Source organism: Haliotis rufescens, unplaced genomic scaffold (genome assembly GCF_023055435.1).
Source record: "Haliotis rufescens isolate VD_foot unplaced genomic scaffold, xgHalRufe1.0.p SCAF_12, whole genome shotgun sequence".
NCBI lineage: Eukaryota > Metazoa > Mollusca > Gastropoda > Lepetellida > Haliotidae > Haliotis > Haliotis rufescens.
Window position 1 is genome coordinate 29,138,155 of NW_025963802.1, and position 18,455 is coordinate 29,156,609.

General features: G+C 40.8%; 1 protein-coding gene across 1 annotated transcript; it reads right to left on the minus strand.

The window, feature by feature from the left end:
• Window positions 1-215: 215 nt before the first annotated feature.
• Window positions 216-17,311, minus strand: LOC124117806 (galactocerebrosidase-like). Its single transcript, XM_046479832.2, has 18 exons — window positions 17,156-17,311; window positions 15,635-15,703; window positions 15,313-15,376; window positions 14,944-15,032; window positions 11,672-11,839; window positions 11,074-11,112; window positions 10,720-10,850; window positions 10,069-10,186; window positions 9,905-9,942; window positions 9,225-9,349; window positions 8,584-8,723; window positions 8,154-8,243; window positions 7,265-7,354; window positions 6,372-6,513; window positions 4,842-5,022; window positions 4,433-4,602; window positions 4,152-4,228; window positions 216-660 (listed from the first exon to the last, which is right to left on the minus strand). The coding sequence occupies exons 1-18, from the start codon at window positions 17,291-17,293 to the stop codon at window positions 457-459; spliced, it is 2,073 nt and encodes a 690-aa protein (XP_046335788.2). The 5' UTR covers window positions 17,294-17,311; the 3' UTR covers window positions 216-456.
• Between the last annotated feature and the right edge of the window lie 1,144 nt (window positions 17,312-18,455).

Below are 18,455 nucleotides of genomic sequence, written 5' to 3' on the forward strand. Positions count from 1 at the left end.
ATCTGACCCACGAACCTAACTTGCGAACCAAGACTCCCGCGCCTTCCGGGTTTCCTTTCACCACCGGCTAAAAACGACATATTAACATTGCAGATGGCCGAACATTCTCGGCACATGTCAATACACGGAGAAATCATTACGATGGTGCCCTGCAGAAGCAATGCGTCAACAATATCACAGTTTATCTGCCATTAAAAATAACTTCAAAGTTTGCATCTGTTGAAACTGACTTTATTGACAAACATTAGTTTATAAGGATTAAACAAAACACTTTATATCGTGAGGCATACCTCAATTACAAATAAAAACATAAACATTCCAACCATAAATCTTAAAGTACACCAAATTGCCGTGCACAATCTTTGATATCTGTCAATCCAGTCTGTTTCAATTCAAATGGTTAGCAATTTCAGAATGTGTCAAACACAGCCCCTATAACCACCACATCCAACGACACTATTGTCCAGGCTTAAAGTACAGCCTGCTATCTTCCTGTGTCCTGGCCGTGCTGGTCCAGTTGGCTGGCTGTATCAGCATGTTGTCGAAGTCAGCCAACCCCCAGGAAGACGTTCCCAGACCAACAAAGCCATTAGCTGGACCACTGGGCAGCTGCACATGCATCAGGCTGACGTCGTTGAACGTCGCGTCGGCATAGTTTCCCTGCAACAAGGCTTTTCTTTTACACTGACATCTACATCACACCGACCTGTGAATGATCGTGTCATGGCCTGACAAGCCAGTGTCGCATAGACCTCTGGTGGCGTCATCCAATTGTTTTTGTATGGGGCCTCCTATTCATAACCTCTTATCAGGGACCTTCTACAGAATATACCTCTGTCCGAGGGATATTTCATAGAAATTCCATATGTCCCACATATATTCAACAGAAATTCCCTCTGCCTCATACATTACACACAATTTATCTAGTAGGAAAATAGGGTCCCCATGCACTCAAAAGATAGATATTTTTAAATTACATTTTTGTAATCCTCATAGTGTCTATTTAATCAATTTTGGTGTTCCCATGGCGAAATATTGTCCCATGGTGTCCATTGGCGGCCGGGGCGGTCGGGTAGCCTAGTGGTTAAAGCGTTCGTTCGTTCGTCACGCCGAAGACCCGGGGTTCGATTCCCGACATGGGTACAATGTGTGAAGCCCATTTCTGGTGTCCCCCGCCATGATATTGCTGGAATAATGCTAAAAGTGGCGTAAAAGCATACTCACTCACTCACTTATTGGCGGCCATATTGGATTTTCATTGAAAATGTTTATTCAGCATAACTTTTAAGCAAGACATGGCACATAAACATATAAGACTATTTTTGTATGTACATTCCACCTGACAAAGCGGTGGAAAGGGTTATTTGCATCATTAAAATATTACTTACAATTAAACACGAAAAACTTGAAAACGTCGTTTACTCGAAGACTTGCACATATCTATCTACATACAAAGCAAATTTATTTGTTTTCTATGGAATCCGGAAGGAACAGTCTGAAAAATATTTACATTGATAGCTATTCGCAAAAATGAGTTTCAGTAAGTAACAGTAACAAAGAAACGATTATACACTGCTTGTGCGAAAGGACGAGCTGCACAGGTTGTAACCAGTTTTGCACTAGTAAGAGCATATTTGAGGAGTTAGTTTTAGTCAGAACTTTAAATTTGTGTCCACCAAGATAGTCATGGTATTTATCAGTGCCTGCCCACATCCAAAATAAGAAATCTAGCAGACGTACGGCAAGTAGTGCTCTGATTTTGAAAGCCCACGACTTGCATGACTAATCACTAGCTTCTCTCCACCGTGGATTTGGTCAAAACTACTCCTCAACCCTTCTGGCTAGATTCTGCATAAACTCAAAAGGAAGTGAAAATAAACAGAAACCAAGAACAGGTGTTAAAAGTAATCTTGCTCGTAAATCACAAAATTGTGGTTTCCGATTCCTGTATTCTCTGGAGTCTTTCTTTTCAGTTTTCTCTTACATAAGGCATTAGGTAGAAATTTAAGGTCAGGCAATTTGGGCAAAATTGGCAACAAAACCTTGATAGTAACCAGCAAACCTTAAACGCGGGTAGGGAGAAGTTGGTCTGGGACATGAAGATAACATTTCTAACTTTTGTGAATAGTCCAACCCCATGCTCTGACAAAGCATGCCCTACATAGCAGACTTTCCTTTTGCAGAAATTACATTACATGCTAACTTGAGGTTACTGTCTAGATATTAGAAGACTAACGATGTCATCAATGAATATTAGACAAATGTAAACCATCCGGACATTCTTCCATCAACCGTTGATATGTTGCTGGGCTGTTGGTCAAACCAAATGGGAGGTGGTTACATTAAAAAAAGCTGGCTTCTTTGTCCTCCTCTGTGATTTCCACTTGTTAATAAACAGACTTCATGTCAAGTTTGGTGAAAAGTCAATTTCCAGCCAAACAATCTAATTTCTCTTGAATGTGGGGAAAAGCGTACAAATCTTTGAGTGTCCTATTATTGAGGTCACATCTGTACACATCCTAAGACGACCATCCTTTCATCTACACAAGACAATCTTTTTATGACAAAGGGCTATGGAACTTGCAAATAACACAATATGCTAATAACTGTTTATCAGTTAGTTTTATCCTGTGTTTGACAGCTGAGGTAAATCCTAAGTCTAACTTATCCTTTGAACAGACACCATTGAAACCTGAGATCGAACTTCTCCTGCCTTAATCTCATTATCAGTGAAAGGATCAGTATCTATCTCTTTACCTTCTGGCATCCCTGATGTACCTGGCTTGGCTACTGAAGAGTCTCTTCTTTCTTGTACATGTTGGAATACTATGCAAGCATAAGATATATGGATGAACAACCTCTGTATTACAATTAGGAGTGATCATTTCGGTGTAGGTTCTAACACTGTTATCACACTGTAGGTCAGAACCTACTCTGAAACGTTCGCTCCCAATTGTAATAAAGAAGTTCATCCATATACCTTATTCTTACTTTCTGAAGAGTCCCCTCACAAAGAATGGGCGTAGGTGGGATTACAATGGTCTCAGTAGTGGTATTGTTAATGCCTACGTTAAGAGTATCTTGATACTCACAGTTGTCATGAAGATGGTTGGTTTTACGTCCAATCAGAGGGTATAGCTGATCAAGGTGTGTCGTGAATCAAAGGAACATTCAAACGCTTGACAACATATCCACCTACTACTATGCTACTGTGAACAACAATAGACTTAGACTCGGCACTCTTGTATTCCCTAATCTATGATTGTGGTTGAGAAATTCCTTTTCTCTGAGAACTATTATCTTGGCCTTTTTTGAGTAAATTATACTTTTCACGTTTTTCGTGTTTTAATGTACCGAACATATTTAAATAACATTTTAATCATGTCTTGCTCAAAAGTTATGCCGATTATATATTTCGTCAGAAATCCAGTCCACCAGTGGACATCATGGGACAATATTTTCCCTTGGAAACAACAATTCATTTAGTAGACACCTTGAGGATTATAAAAATAATAAGTTAAACAATATATCTTTCGCGTGCATGGGGACGCTATATTCCTACTCGACTGAATACATGCAACTTTAGGAAATGTGCGGCATGATGTAAAATCTAACAACATAGTTACATTTCATGGAACTTACAACTATCATATGTGTAACCTAGTGAGTGAACCATTACGATGCAGCGGCGATGATAAGAGATATATTAAAATGTCCGTTTCCTAAGGTTTATATAATGCATGTCAGAAACATAAAAATTGTTGAAAGAAGACGCTTTAGTTTTGTCTTTTGGTTTATGAGTTGGATGAACACCCCTTCCACAAGTCCTGACTGATAATGTAGGCCGGAGAAAGAGGGAACTTCCCTTCCAATTAACCTCTTTCCCGGCTTTACGTTTTCAGTCAAGACCTCGGAGTCGGTTTTGAAAGCCTGAACAACGATCTTCGCCCGTCATTGGAGAACGAGGGTATCAATAACCAGTCAAGTCACAGCATCTGCTCACCCAGTCGGCTCTTCCGACAGTTCTTGCGTCTTTTATAGTAATGGTGCTGTCATGGCAGCATGGAGTAGGTTTGACAATGGATAGTTGTGTCCTATTAGAGCCCAATTCCACGTCGCCGGGTGGTAAAGTAACAATCATGTCTCCTTACCTCTGCTTTAAGGGACACTTTGTTCCAGGCGGGATTTGGCGTCTCAATGCTGCCTTTCATAATGGTCGAGGTCTGGCCTACAACACACGCGGGATTACTGTTGCAGCTAAATTGTAATGTGTATTATCAAGATAGGGACGAATTTGTCAAGTGGATATCACTGTGACATTTTCAAGTCAAATTCGTACCTCGCAAAATAGAATTGTTTCAAAATTAGATTCACTTAGTTTGTAATCAATCACTTTTGTGTATTTAATGGCTTTTATTTCAATCGCCCTTGCCTATGTCGGCGGAGAGGACGAACTGTTTCTGGCTGGGGTAGATGTAGAGAAAAACGCCCCTGGCGGATGAGGAGTTGCATCCCCCTCTGTCCACCCTCACAGCCAGGAAGTAGCCGTTACTGCCGTTCACGTCACCGAGCTTGATCTCCATCTCCACACTGACGTCCGTCCTGATATACAGTAATACTGCAGTTAAACCACTGATGCGGTCTGGTTACCAGGTGAGTCTAATTCAACTAAGCAATTTTAGCTGTATATCTTGTTCTTGCGGACATGGTTAAACCCAGGTTGAATTAATAATATTATCATATTACACCAGGGGTGATACACACCGAATAGATATCATTGACTTAGAGAAATGATTTTCTTTGAAATGATGCTTCCCACTTGATATCATCGAGCAACGTACCAGTTGTAATCCCCGACAATGTTGAGTGGGTGTTGTATCTGTGTCTCGGGACTACACCACGACACCGGTTCCTGCAGGACCATCTGACGCAACACGTTTTTATGGGGTACACCAGTGTATATAACCTCGAAAGATCCCATCTGTTGGGCAAACGTAAATGGCTCCGAATTTTGAGAGTAGCCTATGCAAAGAAAACAAACATGTCAATAACCAGTCGAGGATCTGAATATTCAAATTTCATAAGGTCACAGTTTTTTATTGTCTTCTCGTGTCTTCTGGTATGAAAATTAGGTATTTTTTTTCAATTTAATGAAATCCAGATATACACGTCAACACAACAAGGACGTAACTCTTTATCACTGGTTGTTTTATTGGTACTTTTGTACCGTTAGTGAATGAATGTTGTCAATTGCCGCAGTCAGCAATTTTCTAGCTATGTCAAGACGGTCTTTAAATAATAGAGACTAAGCCAGGCATTAAGCATGAACAACGATCCACACCATCACGGTATGATGACATGCAATCAGCCATGTCAGACCATCCGATTCCCATTTCACTCTCGCCATTTTCCACTATCATGGGCTACCGGCACCTATCCTGACAAGTTTGCATTTTTCAGAGCAGAACAACAGCAGAAGGAACGTCCCCAGAGTGTTTTGCGAAAAGGGTAAGCATGTCCTGTAACTGTCTCCTTGATGTCACAGAAAGCAGAAAAACGGAAAACGATCGAGTTGGTTCCGAACTCCCAAAGTTTTCTCATGTTTCATTCTTAAATCTCGGCTGAAATTTTAAGTTCAAAAGAACATAACAACTGTGTATTTTTATTTTATAATGATGGCTCTGTTTATTTGGAAAATATAATTTGCCGTCAATCTTCAATGTCAAATTAAGACTTACACCATATACTAACACAAATATTAGTTTTATTTACCTACACCATGATTAGATTTATGAATACTATAACCCCTATAAAGGTCTCACAGGCGTCCATGTATTGTAGAAGGAGAGTGTACCACTTTTTAGCATTTGTGACAAAACGTACAGGAACGATCATTCTCGTTCTATGCCAACGTCCGAACAGATTGTGTTATACTTAACTGTAAAACAAGTTGAAAACCATATTTCCTGGATCAAACGAAACGAACGCTTGTAAGCTTTACACCTCTCAAATGAATTTCGATGTTTTGGGCGAAATGCGATATATTTTGCATTATTGTCATGGTATTTGTATTTGTCTTCATAACATTATAAACAGAAAATTCCTTCCCATTAACTTCTAATTTTTGTTTTATTATCACAGTTTCTGCAAAGTGACAAGAACCATCTCAATGCAAATTACACCTAAATTGATTTACGGTATTTCAAAAATGCATGAAAAGTAACGAAAGAATTCGGACATGACTGCATTGCTAATAACTCACCAACGTTTCAAAGAAGGTATTGTTTGCACTGACTGAAGAAATAGTGTTGCTCTCTAACTGTTCATGTCATTGAAGATATCAGTCAAACAGTAATGCGTTTTATGATTACCTTCAAAGTTTTCCAGGTAGATGAAGGGGAAGTCTCCCTGCGAGGGCCCCGACGGGAAGGACCCCTTGTTGCCTGTGGGCATCGTGGTGAGGGTGTACACCTCGTCCGGGAGGAGCTGTAGCTTGACGCGGTTCCTTCGCACCTGCAACATGGCGGCATGCACGTTTCATAGATTTGTCTCCCCCGTCTATACAGTTAGGTAATATCAACAGAACATCAACACAATTTGAAGGACAACATACAAACATTTCCTATGACATCCAACCAGTCACAGCTATTCATGCCGAAATCGCTTTTACAGTACTATATAAAACATACGTTCGATCGCGACAGGGACGCAAAACGTTCGCGACGAGGTATCGGTAGTGAGGATGAACTTTCGTGGCCGATTGAGGAGACGTTTGTTTTCAACAGTACTGTACTACGTGAGGACATAAGGTATTTAAATATGAGCTTTTTGTTGGTGTTACTTATATACTCAAACTGTATGTACATAATGTGAATGTACATGCGTTTCTCTATTTCTTTTCTTTCCTTTCTGTCATTTAATTTATTAACTGTAAATACGAATACATGTAAATCTATGGTAGAGGGCGTTCTATGTTGTGATAACTTGTGCCCAATCCTTTTCATGTGAATAAAATATGTTTAAACTCAAATTGTAAACCTCCTTTTCTGCGAACAGCTTTAAAATTGCTGATGAGGTTGTTTAGCAATTTTCAATCACCCACACTTTTCTTCAGGCTCACAGCAATAGGTATCCACGCTTAACATACGTATCATCACCTGAGTAGGACATGTACCTTGTGTTATCACCATCTACGTACGGGCAGGCTACGTGTGTGCTGGGATCTGTCAGTCCACTGATGTTTCATTGTGTTTACGTAGCTCACCTTAACGGGACGGAGTTTCCTGAACACAGTTGACGCTTTACCGCCATACTGGAATCTGGTGCGCCACACATTCAGCGTGGTGATATTCCTCTGCACAAAATAGAGACATACATCAGCTATATAAACACAACCTATCTTTAAATATTTCTAACATTTTGTCAAACAACCTTTGCAGTTGACCCCTTGTAACAGGAATGGACCTCCGCTTGCAATGGTTCTATATTAAGCGACCGCACTTCATGTTTTAAGAACAGAATTGCCAGATTGTAACTCGAAACTATCCCGCTTCAAGACAGTACTGATGAATAGCATAATTTGTCTTGTCATACAACTGAACAATTCCTTGGTATTTCTCAGTGTTGGTGTCTTGGTTTAGTGTGGGTGATTTCCGTTCAGAGTTTACATTTCATATATAGTGGTCAACTGGGTAGATCAGGCCTCCTCCGATCTTAGAGCTGCAAAGCTCACGTTAACGTTCGTGAGTTACCACTACGGTAGCTTTTTAAATCTATCAAGTCTGTATTGTATGTACGTCACACATAATGCGAAGTCAGAACAAATAATGTTATAACCCTCTCTCCCGGCACAATATGACAGAACAAGGACCCATACCTGCCAAATTATTCAAGACGCTCACGAAATGTATGAATGCTGTCATTAAACGTGCTATATGACCAGGAATGTCTTGGCCTGGCAAATCCGAACTGACCAACTTCCAGCCAGCCCGTACTCACACTGTGTGGCGCAGGCCGATATGGGCGTATACCAGACTGTTGATTAGTACAATTCATATAGGCTGCTAGGTCGTACAGGCTGCTACTGAGACTCCTGTTACTGCTGTCCTACTTGTGACAAGCATACTCAGCTTGTGTCAACTACAAATACTTACGAAGCTTCCTTTGAGGACGAGTGTGACGTTCTGCTGACTGACTGTGTATGGAGACAGGGGCGGCCTGGTGCACACGGAGTGGTCGTGACTCTGAAATAAATCCTACCCTTGTCTACTGAGGAAACACACCAAGAGACAGGACCTGACACTGCCTTACAGTGAACTGGCACGTCACATACATTTTGTTTAGCAGATACATGGAACGTAAAAGAAGAATTTTCTGGAATGTTTCTGTGAATCCCGGAATCCCAGTATACATGTCAGCCGGTTGTGTTTGGCATATATCTACTAATTACGGTTAATGAATGATGAGCTATGTTGCATACATGTTCCTCCGTTTATCAAATCTCTATAAATCAATTATATTACATCAAGTAGCGCCGATGTTTCTGTCCTACCCAATGAAATAAAACAAGGATGATCCACTCACCATGGTTTCTATGACAATGGTAAGGTTCTTGCCGTCAGGGCTGACCAGGGACACGTAACTCCCTCCCCCGGAGAAATTCCCCACCCCAGAGCCGTGAGCCAGATAGTGCCATCCTATCTCCGTGAACTGGGTCGTGTGGGCTGTAAACAGTGTACAATATGCAGCTGATTGAAACGTTCTAGTATTACTTTTCTGCAACTTGTAGTTGTAATGTCTACGTGTACATGTAAAGAAGGAGTGCGATGGCAAAACACCGCTTTATACGTACAGTTTATGTTTTTACAAAGGATCTATTCTATAAACCTTAAAGTTCAATAACAAACATATGGTACATTTCTTGTATACCTACACAGAGAATAGTCCCGCTCTGGACTATGACTGACCATTAAAATGCGCCATTGGCCCTTTGTTTGTGTCATGTGAAGGTCTTTTCACCAATAGTGATGGTTTCTTATAACTGGTCAATGGCGGCCCATGGTGAAGCTCATTTAGAGCCCAGTCTAGTCAGATTCATTAGATGCATTTTCTACATAATAAGGATCGTTCTTGTGAACATAGCCATGCTGTACACGTATCCTTAGTCCAGTTACTATTCTTGCACCTGCTATATCGAAGATGTTGCTATATAGGGCGCAATGTACCTGTGATCCATATGGGAGTGTTGACGGTGTAGCTGTTATCCCAGGCCCTGTTTGCCGTCATCAGGGCGTCTCTGTACCAAGGGAGGGGGTAGTAGAACCCGGTCACCATACACCACGCAATGGAACTGGAGGACCAGACATTATTACAATCATATTCCATCGTGTAACCTTGTACAAGTAGGAACTGTAACAGGCTACTTTGAAAGCAAAATTATCGGTTAACCCGAGTGTTTAACATCTAGCTCAATAAAAGTCGGTATATGGGTGTCTCAAATTCGAAAACATGTATAATAGCCCAACGCGATGCCCGTCATATCTGTTATTCCTAAAGGACCTTGGAACAGGCCTTGACCATACTAAAGTCCGTGAGGGCTACGAGAAACACATAGACAAACAATAACTTGCAATCTGCTTTAAATTTGGTTCATCATAAGATGTAGGTTTGGGATCAAAGCATCATTTGGTGGAATTAAGGAAGTTACTTGATTTCGAAATTGATCGACGATCTGTGAAATCTCTGTATGGCATCAGACAGGGTGTGTTGGGAATGACATATATTATTTATAAGTATTCGGGAGACAAAACAATGTTCGAACTTGAAAGGTAAACTAGCTTTGTCCTTCATGCATGTATATAATATTAAATGCCGCGTCTTCCGTCTCAATCAAAGAGTAGCTCACGATGTCATGAGGCCGTTGACATAGTTCATGTTGAGAGTCTGCAACAAATAAAACATTCATTACTTCCCCTATATGATGTGTTGTGTAATTTGAGTGAATTAATCAACAGGAGACTTCACGTCCTTCAGCCGTGAAAAGATTAATTAGAAAATGATGAAGCTTACCCTAGCCCAGCATCCCCCGCCAATCTCGTCGTTGAAGCTTCCGTAGTCTTCCGACGCCCACAGTTGTTTACCGGTCATGACGGCCTCGCGGGGGGACAGCGTTCCCGGGTAGTGGGTTCTGTAGGGACAGGCAACATTGTGACCTGATACAGTATCTCATGTGTTCAATCGGATCGGGTGTGTATAATACATTTTAACAGAAAGGGTCGATTACATTTCTTTTTTTTTGGAAACTTAGACTACATCATGTGTTCACAACAATGAAAAGACAGTGACATCAAACACTGTCAACGATTCTAACAGTTTTGCCTAAACGTTGCTCAAACGTCTTCAGTTTGGTAATGAAAATGAGCAAGGTAGGCTAGAATGAGTGAGTGCGCTGGGTTTAACGACGTCTTGAACAGTATTTTAGTTATATAACTGCGTGTCAGCTCATTTGGGTGAAAATCCAAGGGATTCACGTCTTAACATGAACTTTTAACACTTTGATGAAACCCACGAGCACAGGTAGTGCTGACAAATCCAGAAACACAATCAGAGCAAACCGGGATTCGAACCGACGTTCATGTAAAGCGAATAGACGACAAGGTACGCTAGGGTTCGTTATTATGTTGCTGAGTGTCCGTGGTGATAAGACGGACAACGATTTACCCAATAGAGTCCACGGCGTCTGCGAGCTCCGAGTCCTGTAGAATGTCTTGGACAATGCCTCCCCAAAAACCATCCGCGGCGACTATCCTCACACTGGTCAGGTTTCTTTGGTCCAGAGTCCGCCTCAGTAACTTGGAGTCAACAGAAAACGTAGAACCTAAGTGTGAGCTGCTGAAGAATTTCCGCTTTTACACAACTATTGACACGTATTATTTTTGAAGGTGTGAGATTTAATTTAAATTGTTTTCCCATAAACAAGGATATTAGTATTTTGACTGTAATCCAGATTGATTGCATTTTGACAGGTGATTATTGCATGATTTCCCTAAAACTATGCACTCAGTTTTTTGTCACCTTTATATAGGGAACACTGTGGGGTCTTTCATTCCATATCTGCAAAAGAGCATAGTGTCAGACCATCACCATCTGTCTATTATCTCATGATATTTAAGAATTATAGAAGCATCATCTTCGTATATCAAGGGTCTCTCATTTAGCCTAGTTAAATGTGCAAATGCCTCAAGACATGTCGAGACCTGACAACTGCAAACTGGATCTGCATAATTCATCATTCCGTTGCATGCGTTGTTCAGCAGGGCTTTTTTCAGCTATACGACGCGGTCGAGGCAAACCAGTGATTGATATCATAAGTATATGAATAATACTGTCAATACCATGTCTCTATTCATAAAAAAAAAACTCTGCTAAAAGCAGACTGTACAATTCCGATGTATGAACAACTATCAAATAGTGATGATACCAGGTGTTTGCGAGAAGGTGAGCTTATCCTGCCCTACCAGTGGCATAAGACGTTTAGCACGTCCCAAGTCTTCGTACGATGACACAGAATCAACCAAGCCACAGAGTTTGACCCTCCGATCACATGTAGTCGCCTCTCGCGAACAGCATAGGTTGCTGGCGATCTATTGTAACCTGGAAGTCCCGTACTTACCCCAATATAGTCTATATCCAGATGATGGAAGACCTTGGCTCCCTCTATCCACTTGACCACATAGTCCACAGTGAGCTGGGGGTCCCCCCAGGGGTCGTGGACGGAGCCATTACCCACCCAGCCGGGGAACGCCCAGGGGAGACCGTACAGCCTGATGTTCGGGTTCCTCTACAACCAAACCACAACAGCTAACCTTTCCATACACGGCGTCCAGGGCAATAAACTCGACTCATTCGTGCTCTTAGACTCATAACTATTACGAAAGTACATTTTGGGAACTATGAATGTTTTTCATCTGTACTTTCACGGAGCTTGTGACTTTGTTATGCGTGAATCGCAGCTCTATGTATTAGCGTCCAGTGCAGTAAGTGAGTGAATAATGTCTATAGCCGCATCAGCAACATCTCTGCTGTTCACGGCTCAGTGACCAGTGGATAGAAAAAGCAGAGCAGTACTAAGACACGACTTCGCAGCTAGTAGAACCAACCCACAAAACCTGGCCTGTATGCCTAGGGAATTCACGTGTAAAGAATGCTGTGTACCTATCATAGGAGGGTGGGGTGGAGGTTGAACAAAGAAAAAAAGGAATAAAAGGTTCCTAATTGCAGGCTTTGACGATCAATACCAAATATTAGGAAATTTAAACATATGCCTGGTCGACTATTGAGAGCAAGCTGGACCGGAAAATAGAAATTAGCGGGAAAAGGTCTGAAGAGAAATGCACGTGCAAATAAAAAGAAATCATCACCATCAAGTCATATTTTAAAAAAAACCTCTTTACCATTGACCTATTTCAAGTCATGACTAATAAAACATATGTTCGCATCAGTTCTAAAATCACTTTAAGTTAAAAGAAGATGTATTTTCTGACATGCAGTCGCGGGCAAAATGGAACCGGATACTATACTGTAAATTTACGAGCAAGGCAAAAGCTTTCTACACAGGTTAGATCCATACAGTTTCTTAAATATGAGAAATATATTAAATTAGAATGACACATGGACCTGATCAAGGTCTGCAATCTGCGACGTTTCAAAGCTTCTGCCTTGGTGGAAGGGAGACAATTCAATCGATTTTATTCCAAGGTTTGTGGTCAAAGGGAAGTAATTCAGCTTGGTATATTAGACTGTGCTTCTGCACTAAGCGCTAAACTTGCGGCGTGTACCAATGAGGGAACCAGTTTACTTGGTCATTTCAAACGAAGCTTCACCCCTTGTACAAGCTCCCTACAAGGGCCCCGTTCCGCAAAGCGCTAAGGTGATCGTAACGCCGGTACTTGAGCATAGATTTACGACAGTAGTAGCGCTACGATCGCTTTGTGGAACGGGGTCAAGGTCTACGTGCGAACTTCGGACACTGTGTTGTACTTTATCAAAGGGAAGTAACTTTTTTAAATAAATAATCTTTGACTGGTAAACTGTCCTTCTAACGGATTTAAGTGCGACGAGAAGCGCAAGCACTCTGGGACAGACAAACCAGTCTAAAATATTCTTTGAACATGTCCGAACTAAATTATGGCGTAATTCGACCCTGTAACAAGGGAGATAACCAGTAAATTTCAAAGCTCCTTCTCAATGCGTGAACGGGCGGTCGCTGTGAAGACCTTGCATTTCCATATAGAACTCGGAAAAGTCCACACGGTGTAGGGAGTTTAAGTTAATACACTGTATGGAGCTCATAAAAGGGACATTACTCTTATTTGTTTTGTATAATCATAACACGATTATCTCCCTTAGACCATTAACTGCCAAGCTCCTCACAGCGATAGTACGTTCCAGGAGCTCTCTAATACTACCGAGAGTGTAACGAAGGTGTCACGCGCTGGGAGGAAGCTTGATTAACTGCATTAATGGTGCGGCACATCCTGCCGCCTTCACAACACGCCGCGCTGGCATGGTAATCTTTCAACGACGTTTATTTTAACGTCTCGTGTTTACTTTTATCGTGATTCATTGTTCGTTATTTATGTACGTAGATTTGGATTATGCGACGACATTTCATGTTACACAGTCCAACGGGAGATATCCTAAGCGTCTGATGTCTTGTTGTAAATATGATCAATCTCTCACAATATCATAGTGACCGATTTACCCAAAAGCATTTTGGCAAACCTATATCACAATCAAAACTTTGACGTCACAATAAGTATTTTTTATATAATGGCAAATAAAGTGCAGACGATTTACCTATCTAAAACCATGCAGGTTTTCTCAGAGGCGGTGTCCCCGCGGAAAGAGAAAAAACGGTTGAAAAAGGTTCTTTATTGCAAAATACCTTAAGGCTTTGACGATCTATGTCAAATATTCGACAATTAAAACATATGTCTGGTTGACTCTTGAGAGCAAGCTGAACCCGAAAACCGAAAAAGCACATTGTGGGGAAAAGACCTAAAGAGGAAAGCACATTTCGATAAAAAAAAAAAGTGAAACCATCACCATACAGTTTAAAATTTAAAAAACCCATTCTTACCATGGACGATTTTCATAAAAGTCTATGAAGGGGAACTTGAACAAGATGTGTTGCATTGAGTCAAGCTTTTTGTGGAACAAAGTCACTATAACTCTCTTATTACTGAGAGAATCACCGTAACTTATGTCTACTGTAACGACAAAGATTGCACCAACCCCGAACTTCACAAATAACAGAGATACCACTCTGTGTGGTTGCAACTGTCGCAGGTTTTCATGCCGTGTACTTCCTCAAACATCAATACAGCTGCCCGTTTTAAATATATAAACTACAGTGTAGGCGAATCCTATATCGCAACAGTTCACTTTAAAAACGCATACTGTCATTTATATATAGGACCGTGGTTTTCAAATCATTGTGAAACGTGATACTTTTTGCAAGTGGCGGCATACAAATACAGATGGACGGCGGATAATTCAGCATTAAAAAAACTTGCACAATACAAAAACAAACAAAAAAGTGAGGACGCCCTTATAGTGAGGGAGTGAGTTTGGTTTAACGCTTCTTTGGGAGAATGTGGGAGGAAAGCCCGAAGTGATGCAGGTCTTAAAGGATTGCCACAATGGAACCCACGAGCACGAGTATGTTGCTAACAAACCTAGAAACATGGTCAAGGCCATCTTCCCGAGGCAAGAGAGTTAACTGACTTAAAAGTCAGTGGAAACTGGACTTTGATAGTCAGTTAACTCTCTTACCTCGGGAAGATGGGTCAAGACGAATCTTGGTACAGTTATAACAGAAACATTTGAAACAGTAAAAGCATCAACTATTCCTCATTCATTCCTCCAATTGGTATTTGTTACCTTCTTTGCTTCTTCCATTATCCACCATTCGTAGCCCCTGTAGTAGTTCTCGTCCCAGCTGTTGTGCATGTGAGATGCCTCCGTTCCCTCTGTGGACAGTCATCTTTAGCATATACTGCTAGAGCCATCTAGCGTTTAATGTGGTCGGGGTACAAGGACATATCTACATTCCTTCTATCACTGGGTGGTGAGTTTTGGTGGCGACTGAACGCGTGTCTTCACACTATAATGGAGTGGATAGGTGCTCATGCGTTCGGCCACTGGTTTGTCTTTTTCAGACAGGATTTGATACGTTAAAGGTAGCGACATATTGATGGAATATGTGTGAATGGGGCGCTAAATAACATTCATCACTCATTCTTTACTTACCTGAAGACTGAGCATCCCCTCCGATTTCTACCTTCAATATTTGCAAAGATGCTCCGAAATTTGGCTGGAAAGACAAAAAAAAGTCGCTTACTTTACTTGCAGAATTCGATATGGTTCCACAACGTTATATCAACGGTTCACGTTGTGGCATAGTGTGAGAATGGTTTGCCCCTTGTAGTTCATGCCAAGGTCAGTACCTTGAAATGACACTCCAAACTGGACTTGATCAAGCTATTTGTGACTGTGTGTCTAACTTACACAACAAGAAACATTGGAACGATGATTTTGTTTACGTTTCTAATTTTGTTGTTTAATTTGGTACCTTGAACAAGAAGTCGAAAATCTGATCCTGGTACTTGAACATGTAGCCTGGCAGCTGCTTGGAGGTGGCCTGTGCAGAAAGGTTGCTGTGTATTCATTTCTTGTCAGTGTTATGCATTCTGCATCATACCGAGCCTCAGTCGATTTCTTGTTTCCAGATAATGTACCCATAAACATGTCAGCCTCTCCAACATGCACTGGACAGAAAACATTGGGAATCCTAGGAGGGACATTGTCGCGTTGTCGCGTCTTTGAATAATATTTATTATTTTACCAAAGGTCGACAACGCGACATTTTTAAGGTCAAAATATGTCGCGTTGTCGCATTGTCACGCTTTGGTTAATTTTGACACTTTTTGCTTGTTTCTGTAAGGGCGACAACGCGACGATGTCCCTTCTAGGATTCCATAGATAGCTGTCCAGTATAATCAGGGTCATTACTAAGTAAGGGTATAAACTGGTCCACGGAACAGTCGGACATATTTTTTCCAAAGGCATTGAAGAAACGTCGGAGTGAACAGCTTCTTTAGTTATAGCCTTGTGCATATAGTTACAGTGAACCCTGATTGAACAAAGTGGAAAGTGATCAGATTCAGGGCCTGGGTGCGCATTGAAAGTATCAATAAAATCAAATAACTTTGTTGAGCACATTATATATAAATGAAAAAGGTGTTCTTTTCAACAATTATTTCCACATACATTGTAGTTGGGATTTTAGTGCCTGTGCATTTGATCAAAATATTTCCATGTGAAATATGTCCTTCCATGCTAACAAACATCATAAATCACTAAACATAACTCATAACTTCACAATTGTTTTATCTGGACAATACAAACAACTGTTCATTGCTGCGTGAAGACGGCACTAGTGACAATCTTTATTCAGAAACTGTAAGAAAAGAAACGCTTAGTTTCGCCAACTGCCCTAAGGGACTGTTGATTTGTCGTCACGTGGTCATTTACACGACGTGTTGATCATCACGTGACCTGCCACCTGTGCGTGATCTTGTTTACACAAACAATTTGACAGGGAAGCCGGAAATAGCCACTTTGAGTTTCATTTCCTGTTGAATTGAATAAAAATGTTGTTGTGTATTAGATCGGAGGAAAACATGAAATCAACAAATTAATTTTAAGGCATAATGATATTGTCACGTCTATCGACTAAAGTTGTTCTGATAACGTCGCATTGTACATTGATACAAGTACATTGTACATTGATACAAGTACATTGTACATTGATACAAGTACATTGTACATTGCAACAAGTACATTGTACATTGATACAAGTACATTGTACATTGATACAAGTACATTGTACATTGATACAAGTACATTGTACATTGCAACAAGTACAACATCCTACTGAGGCCCTAACCTCAGCTTTTCACATTCTCATAGTTATCAAAGTATTGTCAGTAACAGCAAACACCAAATGTCTGATATTAATCCTCGTGTAGGGACAATCGTGAGTCGCATTTGGCCCTGTCTGAGGATGAACAATACGCTATACTACCCTTACCCCTCCACCACTGATAGCTCCGATGCCATCGAAACCACGCCCATACCCGGGTGTGTCGTCGATGGTGTATTTCCCTGGGGTAGGGTCACCAGACCCAATCACGAAACAAAAGGAGACGACAAAAACATGTAAATACATTGTTAACGCAATGTGACAGTCATGTGACAGTCATGTGACACAATATCTATCTAATAGTATCACACATAGATATGCATGGTGGGTTATCAGTGGAGCTTAGTGGACAATTTACATGATAGACTCAATGATATAGCTCGTGTTTCATATTCACGTCAAATAAGACTTGTCAACCGACAATATCCATGTTATTAAATGTTTGATTAAATTCCTTTGTCAAGCACTAAGAAGCAAATCACCTAGCCCTGTGACATAAAGTGTACTTTTCTCCAGCCGTTTATTCACCATGTGATTTAACTATTATTTTCCATCTGGTTTGTATAATGGGCCTACTGTACTGAATAAAGTCTGTCTGTCTGTCTGCCTGTCTGTCTGTCAAATAGAAATAGACGGTATTTCAGTAACATTGATTACTTCAATGTTATTGTTCAAAATGTGTTTTATGATAATATATCAATTGACATTAACATGACTTTATCAACTTTATTTATCAGTATCGGCGAATGAATTATGATCTCAGATCACGGTCAAATTGCATGTTTCTGAAAGGACAATGTAGCCTAGGGTCATTATGGCCCAATCGACATCTTAAATATTGGAATAGAATTATCAGCCATGTTGACATTAAGTTAAGACTTTATCAACTTTAATTATCCACATCCGCGAACGAATCTTATATTACTGTCAGATTGCATTTTTCTGAAAGGACGACGTAGCCAATGGTCATTACTGTCCAACTGACATTTCAAAAATGCGAACACTCTGAAATAGTGGAATGGAGTGTAGCGGTATCAGACATGTTCAAGTGGCTGACAGCCACATGTTGCTTACTTTCCTTGTAACACTTGCAAGTTGTGGACTTATTGGTCAAATACAGAAGAAGGTCTAAGCAGAAAAGTTTATAAAGTCAATAAAGTCGAGTTTATTTTGCAGCACCAAAGTCGAGAAATTACACTTTTTGATTGGCAAAACATCAGGACAACATGGGATATTGACGTCCCACCTTTATTGTACCCACAGTTCGCCATTTTGTCTGTTCAATGAGATACTGTCTCGGAGGCATTTTAGAGCTTTTTCTCGTTCTGAGCTCAATTGCTTCAGTGATTGGGCGCACACACTTTGGCGCCTGTGTTCACGTGCTTTACGTGCTGTTCGTGCATGAAGT

What these genes read in the sequence shown, in the direction of transcription:
- LOC124117806 (XM_046479832.2), bottom strand. Translation starts at nt 17,293, where the DNA reads ATGTATTTACATGTTTTTGTCGTCTCCTTTTGTTTCGTGATTGGGTCT. An exon ending in GACGCCGTGGACTCTATTGG is followed by an intron (nt 10,187 to 10,719) that starts GTAAATCGTTGT and finishes CTGTCCCTACAG; the next exon opens with AACCCACTACCCGGGAACGC. An exon ending in GTCAACGGCCTCATGACATC is followed by an intron (nt 9,350 to 9,904) that starts GTGAGCTACTCT and finishes CTGGTCCTCCAG; the next exon opens with TTCCATTGCGTGGTGTATGG.